General features: G+C 40.9%; 2 protein-coding genes across 4 annotated transcripts; both read right to left on the bottom strand.

Moving 5' to 3' along the window:
- Positions 1-7,563: 7,563 nt before the first annotated feature.
- mettl1 (methyltransferase 1, tRNA methylguanosine) lies at positions 7,564-14,194 on the bottom strand. Of its 2 annotated transcripts, XM_069155945.1 has the most exons (6): positions 13,833-14,189; positions 13,446-13,573; positions 13,165-13,349; positions 10,302-10,415; positions 8,451-8,552; positions 7,564-8,061 (listed from the first exon to the last, which is right to left on the bottom strand). In XM_069155945.1, exons 1-6 carry the CDS (start codon positions 13,910-13,912, stop codon positions 7,945-7,947), a joined length of 726 nt encoding a protein of 241 aa, XP_069012046.1. In that variant the 5' UTR covers positions 13,913-14,189; the 3' UTR covers positions 7,564-7,944. The 2 variants fall into 2 exon arrangements, with proteins under 2 accessions (XP_069012046.1, XP_069012054.1); XM_069155953.1 differs by lacking the exon at positions 7,564-8,061 and having other exon boundaries at positions 8,455-8,552; positions 10,240-10,415; positions 13,833-14,194.
- A 302-nt stretch (positions 14,195-14,496) lies between these two features.
- Positions 14,497-22,835, bottom strand: LOC138202145 (E3 ubiquitin-protein ligase MARCHF9-like). Of its 2 annotated transcripts, XM_069155933.1 has the most exons (5): positions 22,626-22,835; positions 21,661-22,553; positions 18,098-18,253; positions 16,709-16,901; positions 14,497-15,350 (listed from the first exon to the last, which is right to left on the bottom strand). In XM_069155933.1, exons 2-5 carry the CDS (start codon positions 22,003-22,005, stop codon positions 15,061-15,063), a joined length of 984 nt encoding a protein of 327 aa, XP_069012034.1. In that variant the 5' UTR covers positions 22,006-22,553; positions 22,626-22,835; the 3' UTR covers positions 14,497-15,060. The 2 variants fall into 2 exon arrangements, with proteins under 2 accessions (XP_069012034.1, XP_069012025.1); XM_069155924.1 differs by having other exon boundaries at positions 21,661-22,835.
- Between the last annotated feature and the right edge of the window lie 3,719 nt (positions 22,836-26,554).

The raw sequence follows: 26,554 nt of genomic DNA, 5'->3' as shown, positions 1-26,554 counted from the left end.
ATGAGTATGTGTCTAAATGTTTTTCCTCACTCAGCAGGTTGGGGAGAATGGTGTATTTATGGTGATGGGGTCTCCATTGGGACCCCCCATATTTTTGAAGTGCTGTTTGAATGGCCATGCTTGTTACATGGTCACCAATATGAAGTCAGTAGTTAATCATCTTTTTTTTTTTTTTTTTTTTTTTTTAACTCCTCTTTATCTTCACCAAACTGTTCTTAGAAATGTGTTTTGTTATCCAATAACAGAAAAAGCTGGGGTATGCAGGGTTTGTTTTGTTTGGATTTATTTGTGTTATTAGGCAAAAGTTCAATAATAATCTTTCAGGATATTGTAATTCAAGTGGTCTGAGAGAACACTGGACACCTGCACCTCCGGTTGGCTCTGTTACAGGCTTTCGAAAATCTAGTCCTTGATGGAGACTTTAGGCCAATCACAGGTCATCTTGGAGAAAAGGTGTTCCTATTGGCTGGTTTACAAAGGCAGAAATTAAGCCTGACTTAATGGTGGAATTAATGGGAATCCCGGAGAGATGTGTCCTTCACCTTTTTGTAAGAGCCGACATTGACGTCACCTGTTGGTTTGTGAACGGCTGTTACGAAGTTAGTTCGAAGGGGGTTTGGAGCAGGAAGTGACCATATTTGGACCAAATTTTTCTAAGATTGTTTCAACTGTGTTTTACTTACGAAAATATTGAAACTGTTTTCTGTTACTGTTTGTTATCTCTCTGCTTTGGGGCTCATTTTATATGTGTAAAACACTGTGGAGAGGTCAGCATCACAGCTATTCATCTTAATTGGCTGTAGTTTTTTTTCCATCCTTTACACCAATATGTATATATATACTTTTGCAGCATATAAAAACATGCTTTTTATTTTCAAGTAGAGTTTAGTTGAGGTCAGTGGTTGAGCTTCATCCTGACACCTGCGGGGGAAACGTTTGAAATCACCGCATTCAGAAACCCCTCAGGATGATACAGCTACACTATCTCAATGGTTTCTGCTTCTCTGATATGTATACAAGTGTGTTAGACATGTATGTTAAACAATACTACATGGAAACCGAAAGAAATACAAATGCCTTCACTTTTTGATAGTTTAAAAAACTATCTGAACTAAATACCCATCACTTTGACCATGCGGGATCACGTCAAGATAACTTTCAGGTTTGAAGTAACAAACACTTAAGTTTCTGTCGATCAATTTGAAGCATTATGTGAACGTATTTTTCCCTCTTAAAGTTAGTATGTCTGTCGCAGCTCCTTCAGTTCTGTTCAGTGCTTCAGAGACTCTCAGACACAAAATGTTATCTGTACACAATAAACTGTGGAGCTGAGGTGTGCTACATGGCCACGAGCTGCTCCAGAGCGCACAGGATATAAGGATGCGGTAATGAAGGATAAAAATAGAGCAATAAAATGACTGAATAATGACTTTTATTGATGTAAATGTGGTAATTGATGAAGATCGTGCAGATTTTTTTGAAACTACTTTTAATGTCTTGGATATAAAAGGTGTTTAAGGTGTGGCAATGGGCATCTGTTAGATTTGGAACACATCTGGATGCCAGATGTTGCCCGACATATGAGAAAGAGGTTTTATTTTCATTCTGGCTGTATATGATGTACTGTATGTCCACTGCAGTGACTTCATGCATGCAACGGATAATCATCTGTCTTTATTGCTAGGCCTCATGTAATAGTCACACCTAACTGTACCTAATGAGCGAGCACAGAAAATGTAATTCTCTTTGATTCTCTCTTTTTTCATAAAAATCTATAGATATGATTTTCTGGTCATTTTCTCAAAGGAGACATGAAGTTACAAACAGAAAACAAACAAACTGTGTGTGAATCAGCCTGTTGGAGGAGCTGGATAATGTCCATAACATCACATCACCTCTGAGGGATAAAGCTTTACCTAATATGATTTCTCACCATAAATTTAGAAGCGGTGTACAGTTACACACCTTGTTTACATTTCCTGTGAGGGTAAAACACACTCCACACTGTTACTGTTATAAAACCCTGACATCCTTCGACTCTTCTGCTTTTTCTGAGTTATTCCTCCCACTGACTGAAGCTTTGGGTTTGTTTGGTGTTTTTGCAGCATTTTTAACAGCAGCAGCATAACTTTGATCAGAAAAGCATTAATGTTCTGTGGTTAATTTTTCAAAAGGTATATCTCACAATGTTTAAAAGATTCATGTTGGGTATTAAGTGAATATACATACACAGCTAGATTTTCAAAGGCGTTCAAAATCCTTTTTGTTTTACTTTGTACTTTTATCAGTGTGTTTTGCATCGTGAGATTTATTGCATCTTGGACGGATCAGTGGATGGTGTAACTATTTCTTAGGAAACTAATTCTGCTGTATTTTTCAGAGCAGTTTTTATCCTCCAACCAATTATTTTCTGCAAAAATAAGTAGCAGAGATACCAGAGAAATGTTCCTTATACCACAAAATATGAGAAAATTTCAGATGGAAGAAAGATTTTACTTTGTAAACTCTATAAGACTCTATAAGTGGAAATCAAGTGCAACAAGAGATCAGATATGAAGTAACTCCACACTATCTCATTAAATTTTTATTGTAATCTGCATCTAAAGGTGGTTCATGTCTTGTGTGAAAAATCAGTACCTGGCCTGAAAGTGTTCTAGGAGGAAATCACATCGTGTCCAAAATGGAGAGGACTTGTCCTCCCGGGGAGCCAGAACACGCTCAAAATAGTCCTGGCAATTTCTTAATTTAATTATAATATTTTCTGGGTACAAATATGCTGGGATGTTGGCACTAAACCAAGGAGTAACCAAAATCCTTAAAAATCCTACCAAAGATGGAAAAATGGGACAAAATCACCAACTTGGCTGTACTGCAAGCATGAAATAATAAAATAGAAGAAGAAAGCAGGAAGGACAAACAAAGCGAGACTATATCACCTCCAGACAGACAGCACTTAATGCCTTATGAAAAGGAGAAAGTACAGATCCAGCCTCACCAACTGGCAGCATGCAGAAATTCAGACATGACCGATGACTTGGCAAATATATTCTGGTCAGTGAGGGAGTGATTATGTCGTGACAAGCAGGTGTAAACAGGCAGGGCTGCAGCTGATCTCCACTACAACATTGTAGGCGTCCATCAGCAGCCAAGTTTACATTGAAAAGTTTGAACAGATCACATGTGTAAGTGATGTTTAAAGTATTTTTCTGAGCGGGTTGGGGCATCAATACTGTACATAGTCTTTTCCTTAAAATGTTCACTTGAACATTTGGACCAAATGATTAAACATTAAAAGTATCAATACGTCAAGAAAAGGAAACACTATAAAAAGACATTTAAAAACAATAAAAGACTTATTAAAGCATTTAAATAAAAGAAACAAAAACAACCTGAAGTCGGATAAAAGTTGCAGTGCAGTGTAAGAAATTAATCAAAATCCTCAAATTTGGTTCAATAAAAGGCAGCAGCGAAGAGAAAAGTCTTCAAGCTTGATTTAAAGGAGCTGAGTGTTGCAGCAGACCTGCAGCTTTCTGGGAGTTTGTTCCAGATATGTGGAGCATAAAAACTGAACCCAGACCAGTCCCAGATGACCTGAAGGGTCTGGGTGGTTCTTAGCACCAGATCAGAAATGTATTTTGTCCTTAAACAATTCAGTCCTTTGTAAACCAGCAGCAGGATTTTGAAGTCCGTTATTTGATAGAGAGGAAGCCGGTGTAAAGACATCAGAACTGGATTGATGGGATCCAATGAGAATTTTCTTATTTTTTAGCCGTGCAGTTGTGGGGTGAAATCAGGACAACGGAGAGAAGTTGAACACAAAGTGCCCATTTCTTCTCTGTTGAGTTGAACAGATCAGACTGGAAACTGAGGTCAGTGGAGGTTTCTCATTAGTGCAGAATCCCAAACGAGGGAGGATCCGGTGAAAAGCCTGCAGGATGAGTTGCTCTTATGTGGCTGCGTGAATTCCTGCCAGAGTTGTCAGTGTTGTGGGAAGGAGATTTTTCTGTGGAAGCGCAGCAGCTCAGTTGAGGTTGAGCTAGAGGTTGCAGGGCAGACATCCAGCTGGAGATACCAACCAGGCGGCAGAGTGTGAGCACTCAACCCGAGTGTTAGGAAGGAAAAGAGACGGTGTGAAGTGGCAACGTCTAGGAAATGTTGTGTTACATCATTATGAATGTAAAGAGGATCCACATTTAACCATCAGAGACTCCAGTGGATACTCATCAGAAAAAACGCTGAATTCAGGTTTACATTTTCATGTGTGTGCCAAACTTATCCATGTAGTGGACTATATTGTAGAAAATTGGACAGTTCAAACTAAGCAAAACTTTGGAAACATGGTGAAACAGCAAACCAGGCTTCGTCCAAAATCTGCCCACCAGACTGTCACAGCTCACTGAGTAACATTAAATCTCTATCATTAAATCTGTACAAGAAAACAGTGTAAAAATGACAAGTTGCTATTTTTCTGAGTAAATAATGTGTCATTTTCACAGACCGTGTCCCAGTTCAGGGGCCCGAATCCTTCGAAGGCTGACTAGGCTGTCTCCTTTTGAAGGCGTCCTTCTTTTCCCCGTTAATGAGGGATTGAACAGGTGGATCCTTCGCAGCCCAACACATCCCAAGATTCATTGCGCGCATTGTCGGATCAGATATTACAGACCACTCAGGCAAAAACGGAGGACAGAACGACCAGTTAATGAGGCTTGTTGCCTGGCAACCTCTTAGCCTGGTGTTACAGAACTGAAATTCCCTGCGTGAATATATGTGGCCGTGCTTCGTAGAGAAGTGTTTCCAGTTGTTGCATCCTACTGAGCGTAGACCTTGGGTTCATTTTAAAATGACTGCAGCAGCCTTTGACCAATCAGGAAGATTTTCTATGAAGTCTGTCATTTGTGATCAGCCTGTCATGTATGTTTTCAATTTTGTCAAATAAATCTATCTGAGTGAAATCCTTTGCTTTTGGTTTACAGGAAAGAAACCAACATGGGAAAAAGTTGTAGTGTAATGTGTATTAACTCATCCCTGTGTTGTAACTTTAACCGTAAAATTATACGATGGGGGTATTTCGATGCACTCTGATGTTCACATGTAATAAATTCTTTGCATATGAAGCAAAGGCCACATCCACGCCGCTTTATTGGTGTTGCCAAAAGCGAATCATTAAGTTTGTCTTTCTTCGATTCCCCCGCAGAGCATTTCATTAAACTCTCGTTTAATGACTTGATGGTGCTAAAATGTTACATGAGGTACTTCCTGAGCCACATGGCAATAATAAGTGATAAAAGAAGAGTGGCTTCACATCACAGATTTGATGGGGCTAATTAAGTTTCAACACCATAAAAAAACCTCTGCCAACACTTCCCATATTTAGCAAAGCATGTCACCCCGTGGAAATGATTTTGAGCTTGGAGAAGGCTGTTAAAAAAAAAAAAATCTCAAATCAAGGTCAACTTAGGTGACTTAGTATTTCAAAAGGTGTCACTCACATTTCAAGGCCATCACAGTAAATGAAAATGCAAAGTTGTCAAGGAAGGCCACCAAATAAACATACAGGTGTTCAATAAGGAGAGATCATTAAGACTGGAAAATAATTTATTGAGGTAAACACAGTTTAACGGTGTGACTCTGACGATGAGAGGCTGCTTTGTAAAAGTGATGTCCCAGATGGATGTAGGAGGTCGGACTGGACCCCGCAGAGCCCAGACGCTGGAGGTGGTGGAGTGGAGGGTGCAGATTTCAAAATTTGTGTTTATGTAGCGCCAAATCACAACATAAGACATCTCAGGCCACTCAAGAAAGAAACCCAACAAACCTCACATGAGCGACGGCTGGAAGAAAAACCTCTGACAGAAGGAAGGAAAAACTCCCTTTTAACAGGAAGAAAAACCTCCAACAGAAGGAAGGAAAAACTCCCTTTTAACAGGAAGTAAACCTCCGACAGAAAAAGGCTCGGAGGTGGGAGGTCATCTAGCTCGACCGGTTTTGGGAGCGTGGAGACCAGAGATGACTGAACAGGGAGGAGAAACTGATTCTGACTCAAAAGCGTGAGCAGAGCTCATTGGGTGAATATGGTGGCAACAAGACTATGAATGAGTGATTTGATGTGAGGTTACAGATCTTCTTTATTGAATTTATGTCAAAACTTATGTAAAACCAATTGACACACTAATGTGTCGTGACGCAATTATACAGTCAGGTTGCTTTTTTCCTTCAATTCATGAGCTCTGTGTTTCTCCAGATGTCCAACAACAGAAATTAAATTTTTATTTAATAACTTAATGCCCATGGATCAGTTAACATGTGCTTCGTGGCTACAGATTAGCTACAACTTTCACTGTTTCATCATGACCTGTTGTTGCATGTATGTTCACAGACATGTTCATATGTTCACACAGATGGACTCCGGGCCACACGTTCACACTAAATACGAACATGCTGTCCTGGATGGGAAACACGCTGGACATGTTTCAAGGAAACGGAACCCGTTTGTGTCTAACAGATACGAAAACATGATTTAAAATGAAAAAAAAAAAAAGAAAGAAAAAAAGATGAAATGTTCCCACAATAATCACATTATTTGACACACTGGAGTATGATTTATGAAAAGCATTCAGTGAACAGGTGAAGTACCGAATACCTTCAGCAAAGTTAACAACAGTGAAATCATTTCTAATGTTCAGAGTTTTAGTTTGAGTGCTTCCATGACTCTATGTGCTCGTCTAAGTGTCTGGGTTTCAATCATTAAGGCATGCACTGTCGTGTTGATAATCATCACAGCCTGCAGCAGGAGAGAAGGCTTCAAACCTGCACTGTCCCGTCTCCAGACAGATTAAAATACCGACCTGTAATAAACAGCTAAAATCGTAAAATGAACGCAGAACACTGCTGCTCCTGTTTGCGACTTTTTTGAACTTCACAGACATCTGGTAGATGAAGATAATATCAATAATTTTTTTCTTAGATATCACAAGATGTGTGGGGGCAACAGCGGTTGTGGTCAATTTGTGGTTTTCATTAAGTAAATTACATTTAAGTGCATTCTGTTAAGTGTGAACATGATCAAACATGTTTTCTATTTACTTTATCAAACAGGTTCTTGTGTAAATCACATTTAAAACCATGAACTAACTGAATTTTAACATCCTGAACTGCATTCAACTTTTAGAAAATGTGCTGCCGCGCTTTAAAAAAAAAAAGACAAAGAAAATCAGACAATGATCCAAAGCAAACAAGCAAGATGGGGATTTTTGGCAAACGTCTGATCAGTGTGTGACTCAGCTGCCAACACGAAGGCACCAACAAAATCATCAGGGACACATTTAAGTATTTTTTTCAAATTTAAACTAAACACAAAGGTCCGGGCTCATTAAGGATTATTAGAGCTGGTTAGCCTACTCCGAAAAACCTAAACTCCTCTTCAAATCTCATATTGAAGTGAAAAATGTGGCCCAGATTTTAAGATTTGTGACTCAGAACAAAACGTACACTGAAGCTTTCACACCCTCGTGTTCACTACAGTGTAAAAATCTCATACTGATGATGAATAAAATGAGTCAAACATTTACTTGATTTTGTTATTTTACTGAAAGATTTTACAGCTTTACAAGAAAACAACACTCTGGAGTTGGTCAAAAGAAACTGAAGTCCATGAAGAAAAAAAGAGGCAATAATTAAAAATAAATCTTCACGAGTCGCCTGAACAGACGTCCTTTTAGGATTTACTTCTCTTTGAGCTCAGCAAAGCAAAACATAAAATATGTGAAAAAAAAAAAAAAAAGAAATTGTCTATCTGTTTGTCAATGAACAATAAAAACGATTCATCAGTGTTGGTCTGCAGGGCGAACATCCCACCGACTCTGAAGCAGCGTTTCCCTCCGTGTCGAGGCGACTGCACTCGACCACCGTTTCAGTTTGTTCCAGTTCGTTTCAGCCCGTTCGGTCTCAGTGTGAACCATCAATCCTCCGGAAAACTGCCAGGAAGTTCTTCCCGCCATTTCTCTGCACTTTCTTTCCTTCCTCTGTGCACGTGCCCAAACGACTTGTGATGACATCATCAACCTGAAAAAAAAGAAAAAAGAATGAATTATATGAAGCTAAAGTTTAATTTGTGACAGTTTATCGGCACTGTTCAATAACTTTAGCATAGTGTTTATCACTGTAGTTAAAATTACTTCATAATATTTTTTTTCCCCCTAAAAGTAAGGGCAAAATAAGTGGAAACAAAAGAGTCCATAATTAGTAATTGATCATTTTTTTAAATGCCTATTCCAGAGGAGAAAAATGTCAGATCTCTTCTAACAAAGAAAATGAAAGTGTAGTTCCTAAATTAAAAATATGTTCTTCTTTTATATCCTAATTTTGACCCTTTTTCCTTCAGATGATCAACAAATGTTTGTTTTTTTGGTGACCTGTAAAAACGCAGTGATGAAAGCTCCACGTCAACGTACCAGTTCTTCATCTGGGACACGTGTAAACAGTGGATGTTCGGTGAAGTGCTTCACCATCCAGAGGTGGACTTCCTCCACATCTGTCATGGTATACACCAAACCCTGACACGAACAGACAAACACATGGAGGTTATTAACAGTTCCCAGAAAAGTAAAGTTAATGAACCTTCACCGGTGACTCAACGGGGATCCATTTATCAAATCACACGATAAACTCACAGCGCTGATAAAATAATTAAATGCAGACTTTTCTTAATTATTCTGTTGTTGGTTTTTTTTTTTTTATCTTTTTCTTTTTAACATTGTCAGCTGCTTCAGTCCCACAGCTGAGAGGTTTCATCACCTACAGAGAGAAATCTATCTGAAAAGATAAAAATAACCTACGGACAACACTGAGGTGAATGACCTCTGTTAATGTAGTTTACTTTAGAGACTGGACAGATAAAATTACTAGAATCAAGGTTTCTTAGAAAACTTAGCAATGGCACCAGAGGTTTTTAGTTTTTTTTAGTTTTTTTAAAGGTAGGATAAGGATTAGAGGCTGTTTTAGCAGCACAAAATCAAATCCACATGAAACCCTCCTGTTGAGTGATTCAGGTGCAGTCTGATGACAGTTTACATTTAGCAGACAGTCACTATTAATAAACCAGAAACTCGTGTTAATTACGGTCTGAAACTGCCTCCATAAATGAGCGTATTCTTGACAGCCCGCTCCTACCAGCACCGTTATGGCTGCGTGCCAACGCTGTAGGCCCTTGTAAAGCTTGCACACACACACACACACACACACACACACACACACACACACACACACACACACACACATACATACATCATATGCGTGCACAAATGCATCGATGCACGCACGCACGCACACACACACACACATACACACACACACACACACACACACACACACACACACACACACACACACACACACACACACCAGAGGAAAAAACGATAAAGCCAAATTTAGACACAAAGCCTTCCATTGTTCCCCTCAACCTCCGTGTGAGTTTCACGTCCTGTTCAAGTGTCCCACTGCTGCTCTGACAGCTCTGACAGGCGGCAGCTGGGTGTATGCAGACGTCAGCCAGCTGCAGGTCACAACGGCTGCTCAATTTTATTTCAGGGAATTTATGGATTTCTGCACATTGCAATCAACTGATAACGAGGTGAAGAGAGGGCAAATTCATGTCGAGCTATTAAAGAGAAATCAAGAAGTGAAATCTCATTTTCCTTAACTGTGTCGCAGGAGAGGCAAAAGTCTAAGTTGCACATATTTTAAAAACCTCAGATAATAAAGCAGAGAGCGAGTGTTCCTCTATTGTTTGACCACTAAAAGCCCCAAACCATTAATGTGAATATTGTGTGTCTGCAATCAAAAAGTTGTGGGAACTTTACAAAATTGCAGAGATTTCGTCAGTACAACAGAAAATATTTTACTGTTTTTTTATTTTGCCTGAGCTGACCCTTTAAAGGACAAATTTGAACCCAATTTTGTAATTTATTGACTGCAAACTATAACTTAGAGTACAAAAAACAAGCAATACAATACAACAATGTTCATTACAAATTGCTCTGTTCACTAATTTTTGAATAATTTATGAATCCTTGTTGTATAACATGTCAGACATTTACCTTATCAAAACACAAAATCTTCAAACTGCCTGTTTTGTTTACTCACTGTCCAAAACCCAAAAGTATTAAATTTACAATATTTATATATCCTCATATTTAAGAAGCTGAAACTGTGAAGTTTTTCTTTGATAATTTACTTAATTACATTTTCGTTGGTTGGCTGATGGTTTCATCACTTGTTGGAACAAGTTGTGCTGGTGTGCATACCCCGACTCGCAGCGTGTAGGCATACTCGGCCAGCAAAGTGGGACTGATGATCCTCCATTTGTGTTTGGTCTTCTTAAAGTGAGGGTCGGGGAAGAGGAAGAACATCTTACTGAGCTGAGAAACACAACAAAAAAAAGGTCTCAATCAGTCGAGTAAGCACAGATTAAAAATGAAAAATGGTTCTTTTTAACTTAAACAAGTCATTTCCATACATCGGATAAAAAAGTTTAGATAAAAACTTGGGATAAAAACCCTCTAAAAACATGATTTAACTTCATTGACAAGCAAAAAAACAAGGAATTTCATTCGTTTAAAATTAAATGTACATTATAAAGAGTGTAAAACAAGCAGGGGTCTGCCTACTTTCTGTAAACGTGGCCCCCAGAACATTCTGCGGTGTGTTGTTTCAACGCTGTGGATCACAAAACTGGAATTTCCCTCCTTGGTTTTTCTTTTTTTTTTCTTCCATAAAGTTCCCCATGTCTCTGTCTTTGACAAGTGTAAAAGTGTGGGCTGCATTGATATTCGTCTGGCTGATATATAAAAAATGAATCCAGTCACTTTTTATTAGTTCAAATAAATAATGTCAGGTATAGACAGAAAGACGTGGGGATAATCACCGGGGACGGCAGCGGCCTCGGGGGCTCCTTCAGTGCTGATGGAAGATGGAAAAACCGCGACGCTTAGAATTATTTTTGGGCCACAAAACATACTAAGAAGAGGGAAAAAAAAAAAAAAATGGAGCGAAAGGAGTTTCAGGTCTTGAAAATATGCTGCTTCAAAACTTGAAACACGTCATGCATGTGAAAAGGATTGAGGCTAGATTTTGAGCTCCAGTCTGTGTGGTCTTCTCTTGATTCTCCACTTTTTGAGAGTTTTGTTCAAATCAATGAGCGAGGAAGACGACGAAAGTGCACGTTTCAATCCTGGCGAACTATCATGAGTCAAAAGATGCAGTTTATGAATGAATTAGGCCCCCGTGAAGCCAAACTTCTCCCGCTCAACCCCAGAAAGTTCCTCTCCAACACTTTAAATCTCAGCTCGCCCACTGAGCCTCAACTCCACATGGACAAATAACGGTCCTGTTATTCCAAATTACCTGAAATAGCAGCGCAACATAAAGCAGATGAAGGAAGCCCATGCATGTGTTTTTATATGAAACACCTGTATGATTTCTACTCCATAAATGTGTCAACGTTACAGCGATTACTCTCCGTGAGCTCGTTTCTTTCGGTTTATACCTGCTCGGGTCATTCGAGGTGAAGTTTTGCGTTGCGATAACCTAAATTAATCCCGGTACACTAAGCCCACTGTGTAATCTAATGCGAGTCTCAACAAGTCATAGATTACCGCGGCTAATTGGAACGGATAAATGGTGTTGTGCGCCGCTCCGTACTCAGCTGATGCGATGCCATGAGTGTCAGTCAATGACCCCATTGTTGTGAAATCCCCAGATTTATTGAGCAACCTGTGTGAATCAATTCAGTCCATATGTTAAATACGTGGAAGGCCATTTACGCTCCTTCTTTATTACGTTGGCAGCGGCAGAGCTGACTGCCAGCTTGAATTGAAGGTTATGAAGGACCATGTCAAATGATCCAATCAGGAAGTGCACGCCTTTTGTATATGCGCTCTATAATTCAGTAGTATGTGGACTTTTACGCATCACATTCTGCAGTTATTTCTATATATAGTGACGTGTGCTTGAGCTTTTAAGTCCCTTTCCTGGCATTGATTGAAGCCCTAAAAACTCATTTTTATTTATAGAAAGTACTTATTTAGAGGAACAAAATCCCCCAATTAGCTTTTACTTTATTATCTTCAAGCGGCAACCAGCAGCGACGTCACCTGTCGGTTTGTGAACGTTATGAAGGCTCGAGTTCAGATTCCGTCCGTCACCATCTTGCTAGTTCGGAGCGGTTTGGAGCAGGAAGTGACCATATTTGGACGAGCTGGGGGTCCGACTGATCTAATCGGAAACCCGACGATACTCCGTCCCGCCTACCGATAGCTGTAGTGGCACTCGGTGGTATTGCAGTTTAAAGCAGCTTAAAGCAACAATTGAAACGAGTATCTAAATAGTTCTGATGGGAATGCTTCAATAAAAACAAATATATTGACGACACTTACTCAAACTGCATCCTCACGCAGCGCTAACATTAATCCTTCTAATCTGAGCCATATTCGGCCACGTTTGTTAGACGGACAAAACTGGAACTATTTTGTGATCTCACGACCAAAACATACCAGGAAGGTCTGATGATTCGTGGCTCAATTAAAGGTGCAGTCCGTGATTCTGATCCAATACACTTAAAAAAATAATTACAAAAAATCAGCAAACAACATTTTTGTTGCTTGTACGCAGTCCTGCCTCCGTGAGCAGGAAGCAACACGCTGTTCCTCTCTATGTTCAGCCTGGCGTGTGTTCGCTGAGCTCGTTGTTGTTTACGTGATGTAATCAGGTTGTGAGAGTTCTCGTCGCTGTCGTTTCGGTCCGTTTCCTCGCGTTGACGCTCTCGTGCTGTGAATGCTCGTTGATCAGCGGACGTTGTTGTCGTGTTTCTCTCCTCGTCTCTCAGACTGTCGTCACAGGAGAGTTGTGAGCGTCTGTGTCTGTCTGCGGTTGGAAACCACCTCCTCCTTTATTTCATGGTATTTCGTCTTTACGACGTTTGCGAAGGATTTTATAACAATTATTAGGATTGATGCATAATTTTAAATTCTATTCCAAGTAACCGTTACCTTCTTTGTTATCACAGTAGTTTTGTAAAAAAAAATAAAAATAATAATAATTATCTCCCACTAGTTTTTGGCTCCTGTTGATGTGTCTCGTTTGATTGACAGCTGCAGATGTCAAACCCACCTGTCCTTTGAAGAAGAAGTTGGGCAGGTACTTCATGGCGTTGCTGCGAAGGCAGGCGATGTTCTGGTAGCCGCCCGACTCGGAGGCTCGCAGCGACTTGATCCGATCCTGAACGTAGTCCGACACTTTCACCCGGATCTCCATCCCCAGGATGAGTTTCTCTGGGAAGAGCGGAGACAGCTCCACTGGAGCAGAGACACAGCAGGGGGGACACAAAGGTGACAGGTCAAACACAGATCAAGAGTACGACCAGAGAAAACTGAAGGAGGGTTTGGATCTACCTAAAAGTCCTCCATATCCACATCCGATGTCTGCAAACTCCACTCGAGGGGTCTCTTCCTCCGACAGCTTGCCAGGTGGGAAGTGTGGGTAGAGTTGGGACCAGTCCATCTCCTCGGGACAGACAGGACTGAGCACAGGAGACAGGTTTTAATTCAACCACGTCATGCTGGAGAAACAGACCAGTTAGTGTGTCTCCTGGATTATTATTGTCTGAAAAGGGATGCTGCTGTTGATGTTTCATTGCAGTGAGCGGACCAATCACGAACCCCTAAAACCAAAACAGGAAGTGAGCAGTACATGATTTATTTGTTTTCTTATAGATTAATAGAGGCCCAGTTCGGGCTGCCGACATTAAGCTCAGCAGACACTGACTGGACTTCACTCACTATTCAAAGGTGTGGTGCGCCATCGGGTTTGAATGGGCTCGCTGTCTGTAGTAACGCTTCTGCGGCATCGACGAACTCATGTTGGATAAAAAAAAATACAGATGTGACTCCCGATAGAGATCCAGTCAGGTCCTGTTTCTATTTTTATTTAACGCGGTTATATCCGCTTCTGAACGTCCACTTTCAGGCAGCCACGCTTGTTTACCACCGCCTGAGTCGCGGAGTTCTTACGTCATCGTCAAGCGACCCGTCAGGGTTTGATTAAACCGTTTTGAAACTGAAATGTTGTTGGCAGGTTTGACCAAATAGAAATGCTCATACTCCCCCTCGTTTCTCTGTTGGTTTGGATTTGGTCGGTTTTAGATGCATTTTCTTTTGTTAGCACTTTAAACACAACTGGGAAAAAAAATACACGATTTTCCTCTTAAATGAAGAAGTAGTCTATTAAAAAGTATAAAATGGAAAAACTCAGAGACTTTACAAGCACCTGCAAATAAACATGAGCTCGAACAAGAAAACATTTTTTTAGTGGCCTAAATATAATAATATAAAAAAAATTAAGTAGGCTACTAATTATGAAATCTCAATCTGCAAATATCACATTTGTCACATTCTGTTCAGATACATTTTATTGCCTCAAAAACAGACCAAACAAGACACAAAGTTTATTGTCAGATCAACTAAATGTTTATTACAAAACATGAAACTTTGAGGGTATATTTCAAGTCGTGTCCCAAAGTTTTATGGGACTCTTTAACGTCTGATCCGACCACGTCGATCAAAGCGAGCCCTCAGGAATACATTGAAAAATTGGGGTCAGGGTTGTTTTTTTTAATTACGGTTGTCACATGAGTGGGAGCACAATCATTTTCACCATCAAACTCTTATTATAAATTCAAATCCAAATCAACAATGACTTTTATTTTGGTCGAGTTACATTTTGAAACATGGTGGTTAAAAAAAAAAAAAGGTTAACAGCTTTAAGAAAGCTTTTTCTTTTCCAAAATTTACTTTTTTTTCTTATTGCACAGTCTTCTTTTACGAAGTCAGATAAAACTGTGATGTTCTCCTTTTCCCCAAATCTCAGAAATGCGTCTGTCTCATCGTCGTTAGCTCAGTGAGAATCTGAGAACAGAATACGAGACGAGGAGGTCGTGGCAGTGTTTGTACGTCTGTATGTTTGTTATTATTAAACCCCATTCAACACTTGTGTCTGCGTCACTCAGCCTCACACAGTGGTGACTCTCATCACCACCTCCTGGTTGGCACTGCGCAGGCTGTTGGGTCGGAGCTGGCTGAGGATGTGCAAAAGAGTGTAGCCACAGTGGTGGTTCAGAAGAGTCCTGACGTGGCGGCTCGTCCTCCGGCCGCCGCCGCCGCCGTCCGCGACGGCGTGAAGAGAGCTCCTCTCGCCCAAGTCCTTCGCTTTCTCATAATTCAGCACTTTCCACTGCTGGTTCACTGCCTGCCAGCGCTTAAAGATCCGGTAAACAGATGATCCTTCGTGGATTATGAGTCCTGGGTGAAAAGGACAAAGGGTGGGGGAGGTGGAGGCAAGAAACAGGGTTACATGCAGACAAGCAGTCGTTTGTTCAGCCACAATCGGAGAGCAATAAAAAGTATAAACGGTACAGAATTAACACAAACTTTACCTTCTCAAAAATAAAATGATTAAATGCATCAGGCCTGTCTGTTGTTGGTTTTTTCTACTTACGTTCGTCGGTGAGAATCTCCTCACAAAACAAACCAGAACCACAGACTCAGAGCTGTTTACATTCAGGGAACTCGTATTATACATGAAGATCTGAAGGAATTTGTCCAACAAGTCTGATTCTGATTGAACGCAAAGTCGTTGCCACGACGATGCTTCAGATATGGATGCTGCAGCAGAGAAGATCTACACAATCTGAAATACGATACATACAGACACAATCTCCTCTTAAAATGTCACGACTTCATCATTTCACCCTATTTGACATTTGTGGTATTAACGGAGGTCACACCGACCTTTGACCTCCAAAATCAAACCACATGCATGCTTAAATCTGCTTTGTGCCAAATTTGTGGAATTCCTTTCAGGCATTCGAGATACTGTATTCAGATTATGTCTGTGAACTTCTGCTACAAAAATATACACATTCATATATTTACCAAGAGGAGAAGTTACTGAATGTATTCAAACATGTAAAAAGAAACTATCTCACTATTTGTGTGCTTAAGATATAAGTTATAAAAAGAGCTCATTAAATGCAAAGACATTTTTTTATTAGGTCAGTTAAGGATGTGTTAATTGAAAACTAATTTAGTAACACTTTATTTAAGGTGTGGAATGTTTTCATAGTTTCCTGTGACGTATCTTGAAAAATCTCTGCAATCTGGCTTTAATTAAAGGGAATATTATGTTTTCATGGTGTAAACATCGGCTGACCCATTTTTATACACGGGTTTAGATAATGGATGGATGGGTAAATAATTCAGTTTCATAATTATTCATCTTGAGATGAGGTGTCTTTAGAGTCTAACCCTTTACACCAAAAACCATCATCCGATTCATACTGCAGCATTAAAAACACCTCAAACATACAGTCAGAGAAGATGAAGGAGTCCTGCAACAGATGTTTGAGTCCCACAGGGGCCTGATCTGAACATCAGTCTGGGATGACATGAAGAAGACGAAGAGACACGCGAGAACTGATCTCCATGACAGCAGTCAGCTGCATGCAACGACTTTATATCAACCACCAAATTAAACATTTCTTCAGACTTCTTGGAAATTATCAGCAAATTAAAAAAAAGTCTTTGAAGATGACATTTGTTTACGATTCAAACCAGCTGTGAAATGAGACAGCGGTCGTCCTCGGGCGTCCGAGTCTTACCTATACAAACTATGTCCATGAAGCCATACATGCCGTAGCATATCTGGAACAGGAGGTCCTGCCGCTGCCACCTGGCCGAGGGGCTGAGAGAAGACCACACCAGCCAGGAGATGCTGGCGATGAGGAACAGGGAGCCCAGGATGATGGCTGCGATCTGCACCTTCTCGATCACGGTCAGAGAGAGGGCCTGCCACTGGACACGCAGAGGGACACAGGCATGGGCTGAAACACGAGTCTGGGTTGAAACTGCAAAATACTTCTTTTTTTTTGTGTGACATAAAAGGTTCGTCTGATAAAAATCATTGTAGATCAAATTGTTGCTGCACCAATGAGCATATTTCTTAAATGTTTTCTGTGATTTTAGAGTGTAATCAGTGAATTTTGCAGGTCTGACAGTGAATTTGAGGAAAAGCCAGACTTCACAATGAAACTAAACACGTTTCTCTTTGTCCTGCTTTTCTGATGCATTGCAGAAAGTTTGCAGTCTGATATAATCTTCTTTTTATAATAGCTGAAGACTTCTGCCAGTTGTTGGAGGAAACTCCAGATGTCAGTTTGTCTGTCCAGATGCCACGGCTCGAAACGTCCTCGTTTCTGATTCAGAAAGCAGAGCTGTCTACATCATTCACTGATAAAAAATCACAGCCTCATTTCAGCCAGTATTGTACGGTGGCCCTGAGGGTCAAAACGCAACAGCATTTCAGAAAAAGCAAAAAAACATTTCAGAAAACAAAAACATTTCACAAAACAGCGAATCATTCTGAAATGTTTTTGCATTTTGACCTTCAAGGCCACCGTAGTATTGTACTCTAAGAATAATATATATTTGCAGTATTTTCAACAACTGGAACCAGTTTTTAGACTCTTTTACAGCACATTGTTGATGACTCATAGGTGACGCAGTAAAATGCATCGTCCAGACGGAAGGTCAACCGGAGGAGCGTGTGCTCTGATTATATCGGTTTCCCAGCATCCTGCGGCTCGTTTGCTGTTGCTGTCTGTTGGTCGACTGACCGTGTGTCACACATTTTATCGTGTGCCAGCTCTTCGATGTGTGCAGTGTCTCATAAATGTGTTCCTGGCATCTTCCTGTGGGTCTTCATCACTTCCTTCCCCACCATTTGTTCATGAAGACGGTATAAATATCAGTGCACGTTGACAAAAGAGTCGAAAATGTGTCCGCGGTGGTGCTGATGTAAACACTGCATGGCCTCTACTGTCTGCCACTGCACTGACCTCATGACCCCTTAATGTGATATCATATCTTTCTGCTACTCAGTGGTTCAATTCTGGCAAAGTAAAGTTTGTGCATGGATTTCGTTTATCTCCTTTAAACTGCAGTAGGAAGGTTTTGAACATTAAAGACAGAGCGAGTAACTGACTGTATACCTGCAGTGGGTTCTTGGTGCTGATGGCCAGGACCTGGTACTTGAAATAGCACAGCTCACAGCTCCAGGAGCCTCTCTCACTGATCCAGCGGATAAGGCAGGACTGGTGAGTGCAGCGCACAGAGCCGGCACAGCGGCAAGGGCTCAACAGCTCCCCCTGCAGGGCACAACAAGCAGCTGCATGAGAGTCACTTTCACAGAGGCTGCTGGATGTCAACACTGTTAGTGAATCAGGTTTGAATGGTGAGGACAGATTTTTATCCTGACAATGTCACATTTTAACTACTGAAGATGTTGTTTGATGGTTTTATATCAGGGTTGGTTTTATAGCATGAAGGCCAGGCGTTAAGCAATTAGTTAAAAAAACGATACAACAGCTTATAGAAAGTACAGAAATATATGAATAATATGAAAACGTCAATGTTTGCAAGTCGATTGATACGTTTGATGGTGTGCAACATCATTATGGGATAGAAATGAAAGCTTTACAAAATAAGGTACAACTCCCCACAGTAACATTATATTTTGAGCTCATATGAAGGTAATTTACTTTTCTTTTTTTCTTTCTTTTTTCTTCACATTTTAGGTCATGTTAGTTTATTTGATTTACTGACAATCGATATGCAAGCCTGTATCCAGTTATATTAGTTATATATGTAGTATTTTAAGAGCAAATTATATATACTATTATTAGTGTGATAGCAATTAAATATAAAATGTTAATGAAAAAATTAAAAATAACAATAAGAAAAATGTGACACTGACAACTGTTATAATTTTGCAAGGTACAGAAAGTTGTGGAAACCCCATGCTGAAGCCTTCGTCCTGCAGTGGACTGACAATGGCTGAACATGATGATGACATATGAAAGCATATTTTACAACTGTTTTATCTTAAAGTAAACGGTATAATGATTTATTAGAGAATGTTTATTGTCTCTGGTTGAACAGAAACTGAGTTTTTTTTTTTAAAGTCTTTGTTTGATTTAGTTACAATTATAAGGACGAGGATGGAACCTCAGAGCATTAAATTGTCTCCTTCAGTAGTTTGTCGGATCCTGTAACTCCGTCCTCTCGTTCCAGAACCATCTCAGTTTCTGTTGTCTCTCCGTCTTCTGTCTGACGGCTTCTTTCTGACACTCGCGCAGCTTCCCGTCTTCTCATTTCATCCCGCTTTGAACCTTATTTGGCTTACTGAGAAGTTTTTTTGTGCCGGCTGCTGTAGAACTGAAGTTACGCTCTTCTTGTGGTGAAGCAGACCCATTACTGACAAATCAAACGAGCTGGTTAGATCAATTTGCTTGTCTACATTTTGATGGGTGATTGCTGTTTGTGCTGCTCTATTTATTTGTTGTTGTTGGGAAGTTGTGGTATTATTCTGACTATATAGAGTATCATTTACTGGCATTGGTGGTGTGCGGTTTGGTATTTTTGCAATATTATCTGCAGCTTCCTGGTGAGTTATTGAATACAGGTGTGACCAATGAGCCAGATGTTGCTGTTCAAAATTCTCAAGTTTGACTGAAACTTGTTTTAGCATGTGATTTTTTTCATGGAGCTACTGTAATAAAGTTTTCTTTATTTATTTTGTGTACCAAGACAAAGACTTGTGCCTTGAAATTATTACATTTTTTTGTGGACTTTTTTCTAACTGAATGTGAGGAAAGCTGTTTAGTTACAGAATATTCCTCCGTCTGTGTCTATGAATAGTTCCACCAGCCTGATAGTGAACTCATTGAGCTGCACTGGCTCGCCTGCAGTCACAGATGAACATTTGGGATGAGATTTCGGGAGCCGTGATCGGCTCCCAACTCGACACTCTTGCCGACTTCCTGTGAAAAGTTTCTGGCAGTTAATCCCCATTTAATCGCTGCTAATTAGGGTATGAAAGCGAGTGCATCTCATTATTACCGAGATATTTCCAGCATCATGCGAAATGAATGCACAGTTGCATGCCGACTTGAAAGGGAAATATCACTGGCTGATCTTTTCTGCGGATATCATCCACCGCTCTCGACTGCATAACCAATCAAAGGATTTTTTTCTTTACATCCTGAGCTGCACACACTCGGAACATGCATTTATAATGAAGTGACAGTATGTGATATTTCTGGAATACGTGACTGTGTGCTGCTGAAAAAAACCTTCATCTGAACAATGTTTGCTTCTCTCTTATCGAGACGGCCTCAAAAGAAATCACGGGACATCTGGTGCAGGTTTTTTGTTGTCAGTACGAGACTCCCTGAGGCCCTCGGACTGACAACACTACCGCACATCTCACTTCATTTTCTCTCCGACTGTAGGTGATGTGCGAGCTCTTTAATTAGTTGGCTATCTGGAGGGAGAAACTAAAAACTTCCTGAGACCTCCAGCAAAGTCTGTCTCTTCAAGGTTGACTTCACCCACCGGATCCGAGGTGCTCAGACCTTCACGTCTTGGACGAGGACGCCGTGAAAACATTTTTTTACTTTCTGCAGTCTGCTCTCCTTCAAGCGAGTCGAAGACACTTCGGCTGTACTTTGCGTAACCTTCACATAGCCTAAAGCAACGATCGGAGGTTTCATCCCCACATCCCACTGAAGAGTCCTTGAGAAAAGTTATTGAACACACGCCGCCTCCCTCACTCAAATCCCTCTGAATAATAATGAGTCTAAATAAGTGGCTCTGAAAAAATGTCTTTTATGTGGAAGAATCGTTCTCTCTGAAACCTTTTATTGTTTTTCTGAAACAGTCTAATTTTGTGCATCAGACACTGAAACTATTACTGCGAGGACTCTGCTTGTTCGCAGGGTAAATAAAAAGCTCCTGTCGGCTCCTCTCCAGCGTATTCTTAACTGATGCCCTCTGTCTGCCCACTGCTATTTTCAGATCACTTTTCGCAGATTACTACCCTTTTTTTCATCGCATTCACTTTACTTCACATCAGATCAGACTTGATTCACTCTTACAGACACCTGAAACAGTTTGATAAGAACCAACATCTCAATCATGTCTTTGCTTAAAGGGAAACTTCATTTACTTTACACATCATCTTAAAGCGTACTGCTGCACATGCGAACAAAAAGTTGTCATAAAGGTTTTTGTGGGCCGAGAGGGAACTTTGTGAAGACACTCGAATGGCTTCACTTCAGTCAAAAGATGTCATAAGACTCGTCTTGTGCAGGAGGCTAACTGCTCCAGGAAATACAGTTACAATGTGGGACTGAACTGCTTTATTTGCAGATATTTCCTTGTAAAAATATCCTCAAATCAGTCCACCTCTCTGCAAACATTTGCCTTTGAATGTCTTCTGGTTTTCTGGGTGTGTTTCCTGTTTCTTTCACAAAGTTTTTCATCTTACTGACACTGTTCATTTCTATGAGTAGTGAACTTTGCAAGGTGTCCTGCTCCATGACACTGCCTTCATCTGAGCACCACGTGGTTTAAAGCTCCATAGACCAGGAGGAACCAGTCCTGCTGAAGTGCCCATGAGCAAGCCACTGATTGGAGTAACTGTCTCCGCTCACACAGAGTAACCTCCTCCTGTTGAAGCACAGAAACCACATTATTAATGATATTTCTTTACCTTCTCTGGCCCCTGGAAGCAGATCCGGCACTGCGGTGATCGCATCCCGCTCTCCGAGAGACTCGGGATGGAGGCGGCATCCAGGCCTCCGTCCTGGAGTTTGGCTTCTTCTTTATCCTCGAAGGCCAGGCTGCGGGGTCGGGGGTCAGAGCCATAATACTCCTCCTCGTCGTCCCGCTGAGAGCAGCTCAGCTGTGGCCAACCGCAGCCTCCTATAGTGAGCCCCCTCATCCTGGTCTGCGTGTCCGGGTCCGTACCTGTGTCAGTCCTCCTGCTTGATCCGGAGCGCATCAGTAGCAACACTTTGAGTTCATTGAAAAACATGCGGATCCGATACTTAAGCATTCTTCAGCAGCTTCACTACACAAGCACAACTGCTCTGTGAGACAAAACAGCCTTCAGCTTGACTGAGGCAGGTCATTCTCCATCACACAGGCTGGCATTATAATTATTATTCATATTATTATTATTGATCGTATTAATTAGTCATTTGAACCTTCTGATTCAAGTAAACAGTTCACATCCTATCAAATAAAATAGAGATCTGGGTTGAAAAAGCATGTGAAAAACATGATAGGCTATTAGATCAGCCCATAGCTCTTTGCATATCCTGTTGTTATAGCATGTGCACCGCAATCCAGCCAATGGGGAAGGATTATTTTTCATGGATAGAGGCGTTTTCTTTCGGGATTCAATGGAGGCTGAGAGCCAGGAACTGTGAGGCACCAACATTAAAGTCAGAGGGGTCCAGCAGCATCCTCTCACACACCTTCAGTCCAGCTTGTTTGCTGCCATCCTTCAGGTTCAAACGGGTGTTTTAAATAATCAGCAGGAGCCGTCCGAGGTCCGCTTCAAAATGTTTCCTTCTCCAGGCGGAAACGCAGCGACGGTGTCTGAGAGGGGTTGATATGAAATCCTATTAACAACTAAGTCAAATCCGATTTAAATGTGAGTTTCTCATTCACCTGCAGGGGAGATGAAATCACACGAGGTGACACGCGTGTTTCCTTTGTTGTCTCGCAGTGGCATCCATCGGCTCCCCGCTGCTTCCTCTTGTCTTTTCTTCTCCGCTGTAGCCTGATTTTTTTCCCTCCTCCTGTCTTTTGGCTGGTGGATCGAGCGGGCTGCAGGATTTGTCCAGCTTTGTCCCGCACCCCCCCCCCCCCCCCCCCCCCCCTCCCTCTAAAGCCGGTCCGACAGCCCGGTTACAAAGTTAACAACCCAGCGGTGCATGAAGCAAAAAAAATGAAACGTGACGAACAATAAAAATCCATTTCACGACAACTTCTAATGCCACTTCTCTTCCCAACTGTCCCTGCGCCACAAATCAGGACGAGCGGGAGGATGCCAGAGATGGATTCCTGCAAACACACAAGGAGCCGACAACAGACTGCAACTGCCCCTTCCGGGTTGCTAAAAACAACAGCTCATCATCATCATCATCTTCACCAAATCACATCAAGGCCTCCGGATATCAGAGGGACAATAAAGTGCCACTTCACACATGGCACGCTGTAGTGATGTGGTCTCCTCCGTCATAATCCCCAGGATCTTAAAACTTCATCTCTCAAAGAGTTTTTTCGGCTCAAAAAACTAACTTCTTCATCAGTGTAATCCACAGTTTTCCATTAACTCACCCTGCCACGGTGCAGCTGAGCAGAAAGGAGATCCATCCTTTGTCGGCGTGGAGCTGCTGTCCAAGGTGCTGATGTTCACGTGACGTATAGGCCACGTGGTGATCGAAAACAGTGTGAGGTGTCAGCTTCAGCCAACTATTGTTAAACGCCTCACCGTCGCCTAATGAAGCACACCAACAATTGACATTCACACTGGAGACACAGGCGTTACACAAATGTAGTCACGGTGTGAATTGAAAATATGAATTGAAAGGGCGCATGCGCATAACGTAGCCTAAGCTACACCTTTTAAAGTGCACACCGACACTACACCTGTAAAATCACATACACACCAACACTACACCTGTAACATCACATACACACCAACACTACACCTGTAACATCACACACACACCAACACTACACCTGTAACATCACATACACACCAACACTACACCTGTAACATCACACACACACCAACACTACACCTGTAACATCACATACACACCAACACTACACTTGTAACATCACACACACACCAACACTACACCTGTAACATCACACACACACCAACACTACACCTGTAACATCACACACACACCAACACTACACCTGTAACATCACACACACACCAACACTACACCTGTAACATCACACACACACCAACACTACACCTGTAACATCACATACACACCAACACTACACCTGTAACATCACACACACACACACACACCAACACTACACCTGTAACATCACACACACACCAACACTACACCTGTAACATCACACACACACCAACACTACACCTGTAACATCACACACACACCAACACTACACCTGTAACATCACATACACACCAACACTACACCTGTAACATCACACACACACCAACACTACACCTGTAACATCACACACACACCAACACTACACCTGTAACATCACATACACACCAACACTACACCTGTAACACCACACACACACCAACACTACACCTGTAACATCACATACACACCAACACTACACCTGTAACATCACATACACACCAACACTACACCTGTAACACCACACACACACCAACACTACACCTGTAACATCACATACACACCAACACTACACCTGTAACATCACATACACACCAACACTACACCTGTAACATCCAACAGACACAAACATCATACCTGTGACGTCGATGCATCAATAACAGCTTTGCACACTCTGTTGGCTTCCAATTTGTTTGGTTTTGTTTCATAGTTTTATTTCTTTTTTATTTCTGAAAAAAATCAACTTATTTTTTTAGCTACAACTCGTGCTGACTTTCCTTTTTCCAGCCCTGAGCCGGGTTGATGCTCAACAGACCAGAGTCCAGATTGGACCATTGGATCTGGATCTTTCCTTGTGTTTCTTGGCCCCAGTGTTTTTCTTATTTTAATTTGCGTCTCCAGCAGTGGTTTATTTGCAGTAATTCGACCATAAAGACCTCATTTATGTGGTCTCCTTGAGCAGCTGAAGTGGAGATGTACTTGAACTCTGGAACACACTAATGTGGGGTCTAATCTGAGGTACCATCATTATGTGATTTGTGAGGCTGGTAACTGTAATGAACTGATCCTCTGCAGCAGAGATCATTCTTGGTCTTCTTTCCCGGGGCAGTCAGGTTTATTAGGTGCGAATGTTTCATGGATTTTGTGACTGCGACTGAAGAAACTTTTAAAGTTTTTGAAAGTTTCCAGAAGTCGTGTCTCTTCGTTGTGCAGTTCTTGCTGTAATATGCAGTTAAATAGGGCTATTTGCTGTATGCTAACACAAACTCAGCACAGCTGATGGTCTAAAGAATTAAGAAGGCAAGATATTTCCACCAATTCATTTCTGTTAACCTTAAAACAACATGAAGCTGGTTAATATACTGCCAAGGGCAAAATAGCTAATTTGGGAATCTAAATGACGAAACATATTCTGCTCTGTTTAGAGTTTTTTCCTCAACATCTAATTCCATTTGTGTCATTTTAGTTTTTATGTTATATGACATAAAAGCCTTTTATAAGGAACTCGTTCTGACATCAGTAATTGTTTTAGTAACAGCTGAGCACAAGTCAAAGTGTCTTGTGTGAAAAAGGTCCTTGAAAATGTCTGGAAATGGTTGAGACTTTTTTTTTTCCTCCACAGAAATCCCCAGAGCTGAGTTTGTATTTGGTTGCCCCGCGGCAACTTAACATTTCGAGAGAAGCAATGCCTTGTTTTAGACTTCGTGTCCAAGTTACTGAGATAGCCTGCATGCCACTGTCACTGTACCATGTTCTCATTTCTGACCACAAGTGCGGATACTGACAGCGTCTAAGTTTCTTCCCCGCTAGAAACAGCAGGGACCCAAATGTATGAGCGAGTGGCTGACAGGAAAACTGTAAAATCACTGAGGGACTGAATCCCAAACGGATTTGTTGTGCAGGACACCAGAACATAAACTGTGATTGACCGACGGGGATTTTATTCATCGACAACCGCAAGTGTTTTTCTGTGACCGGATGCGTCAGTACAGGAAGATTGTGCAATTCTTTCTAACCAATGAAGATCTATTAAGGAACAATGATTAGCCCTTAATGAGTCCTCAATTTTAAGGTGGAATCTTTAGTCACAAACTTGAATTGCATTCAGTTTATTTGTTCCTATTTGTGCAGCTTCCTTTCCATAACACTAGCGATCCCTGAAAGGCCACCAGGCAGGATGTGCATTAATGCGTATTAGACTTGATTTTTATGACTCACCTGCATCGGCTGAAAGACTAACAAACAATTAAAAGTATTATACATTGACAGTAATAATGTTAGAGTTAACATGGGACACCGCTAGTCATTTAACATCAGTTTATATCAATTTATTCTAAATTTATTTTAAAAAAAGTACGGGATCAGCTGATAACATTACATTTGTAGCCATCAGAGTGATGAATGAGGACAGGTGTAATTATGTAAGTAAATACTAATTCATCTGAAGACATGGTGTAGCTTTCATGGTATAGTGAGTCTTTTTTATTTATTGCATTTTATTTTATTGCTATGTATCCTGGATCCCAAAAAAACAAAGCTGGAACTCATCTCATGGAACCAGAACAAAAACAGCATAAGAGATAAAAAAAAAATCAGATAAAAAGAAGAACAGGACATTTTCTTTTTCTTTTTTTATTTATTCTCTAAACTCATTATTTTGTTTATTAAATGTCAGCTTGGGTTGAACTGATTTGAATGGAAAATAGAACGAAGACAACATATCAAATGTTAAAGGTT

Source organism: Embiotoca jacksoni, unplaced genomic scaffold (assembly GCF_022577435.1).
Source record: "Embiotoca jacksoni isolate LCO1_2020_lvr unplaced genomic scaffold, fEmbJac1.0.p SCAF_1, whole genome shotgun sequence".
NCBI classification, from domain to species: Eukaryota; Metazoa; Chordata; class Actinopteri; family Embiotocidae; genus Embiotoca; species Embiotoca jacksoni.
This window is presented reverse-complemented; position numbering and strand designations above follow the sequence as displayed.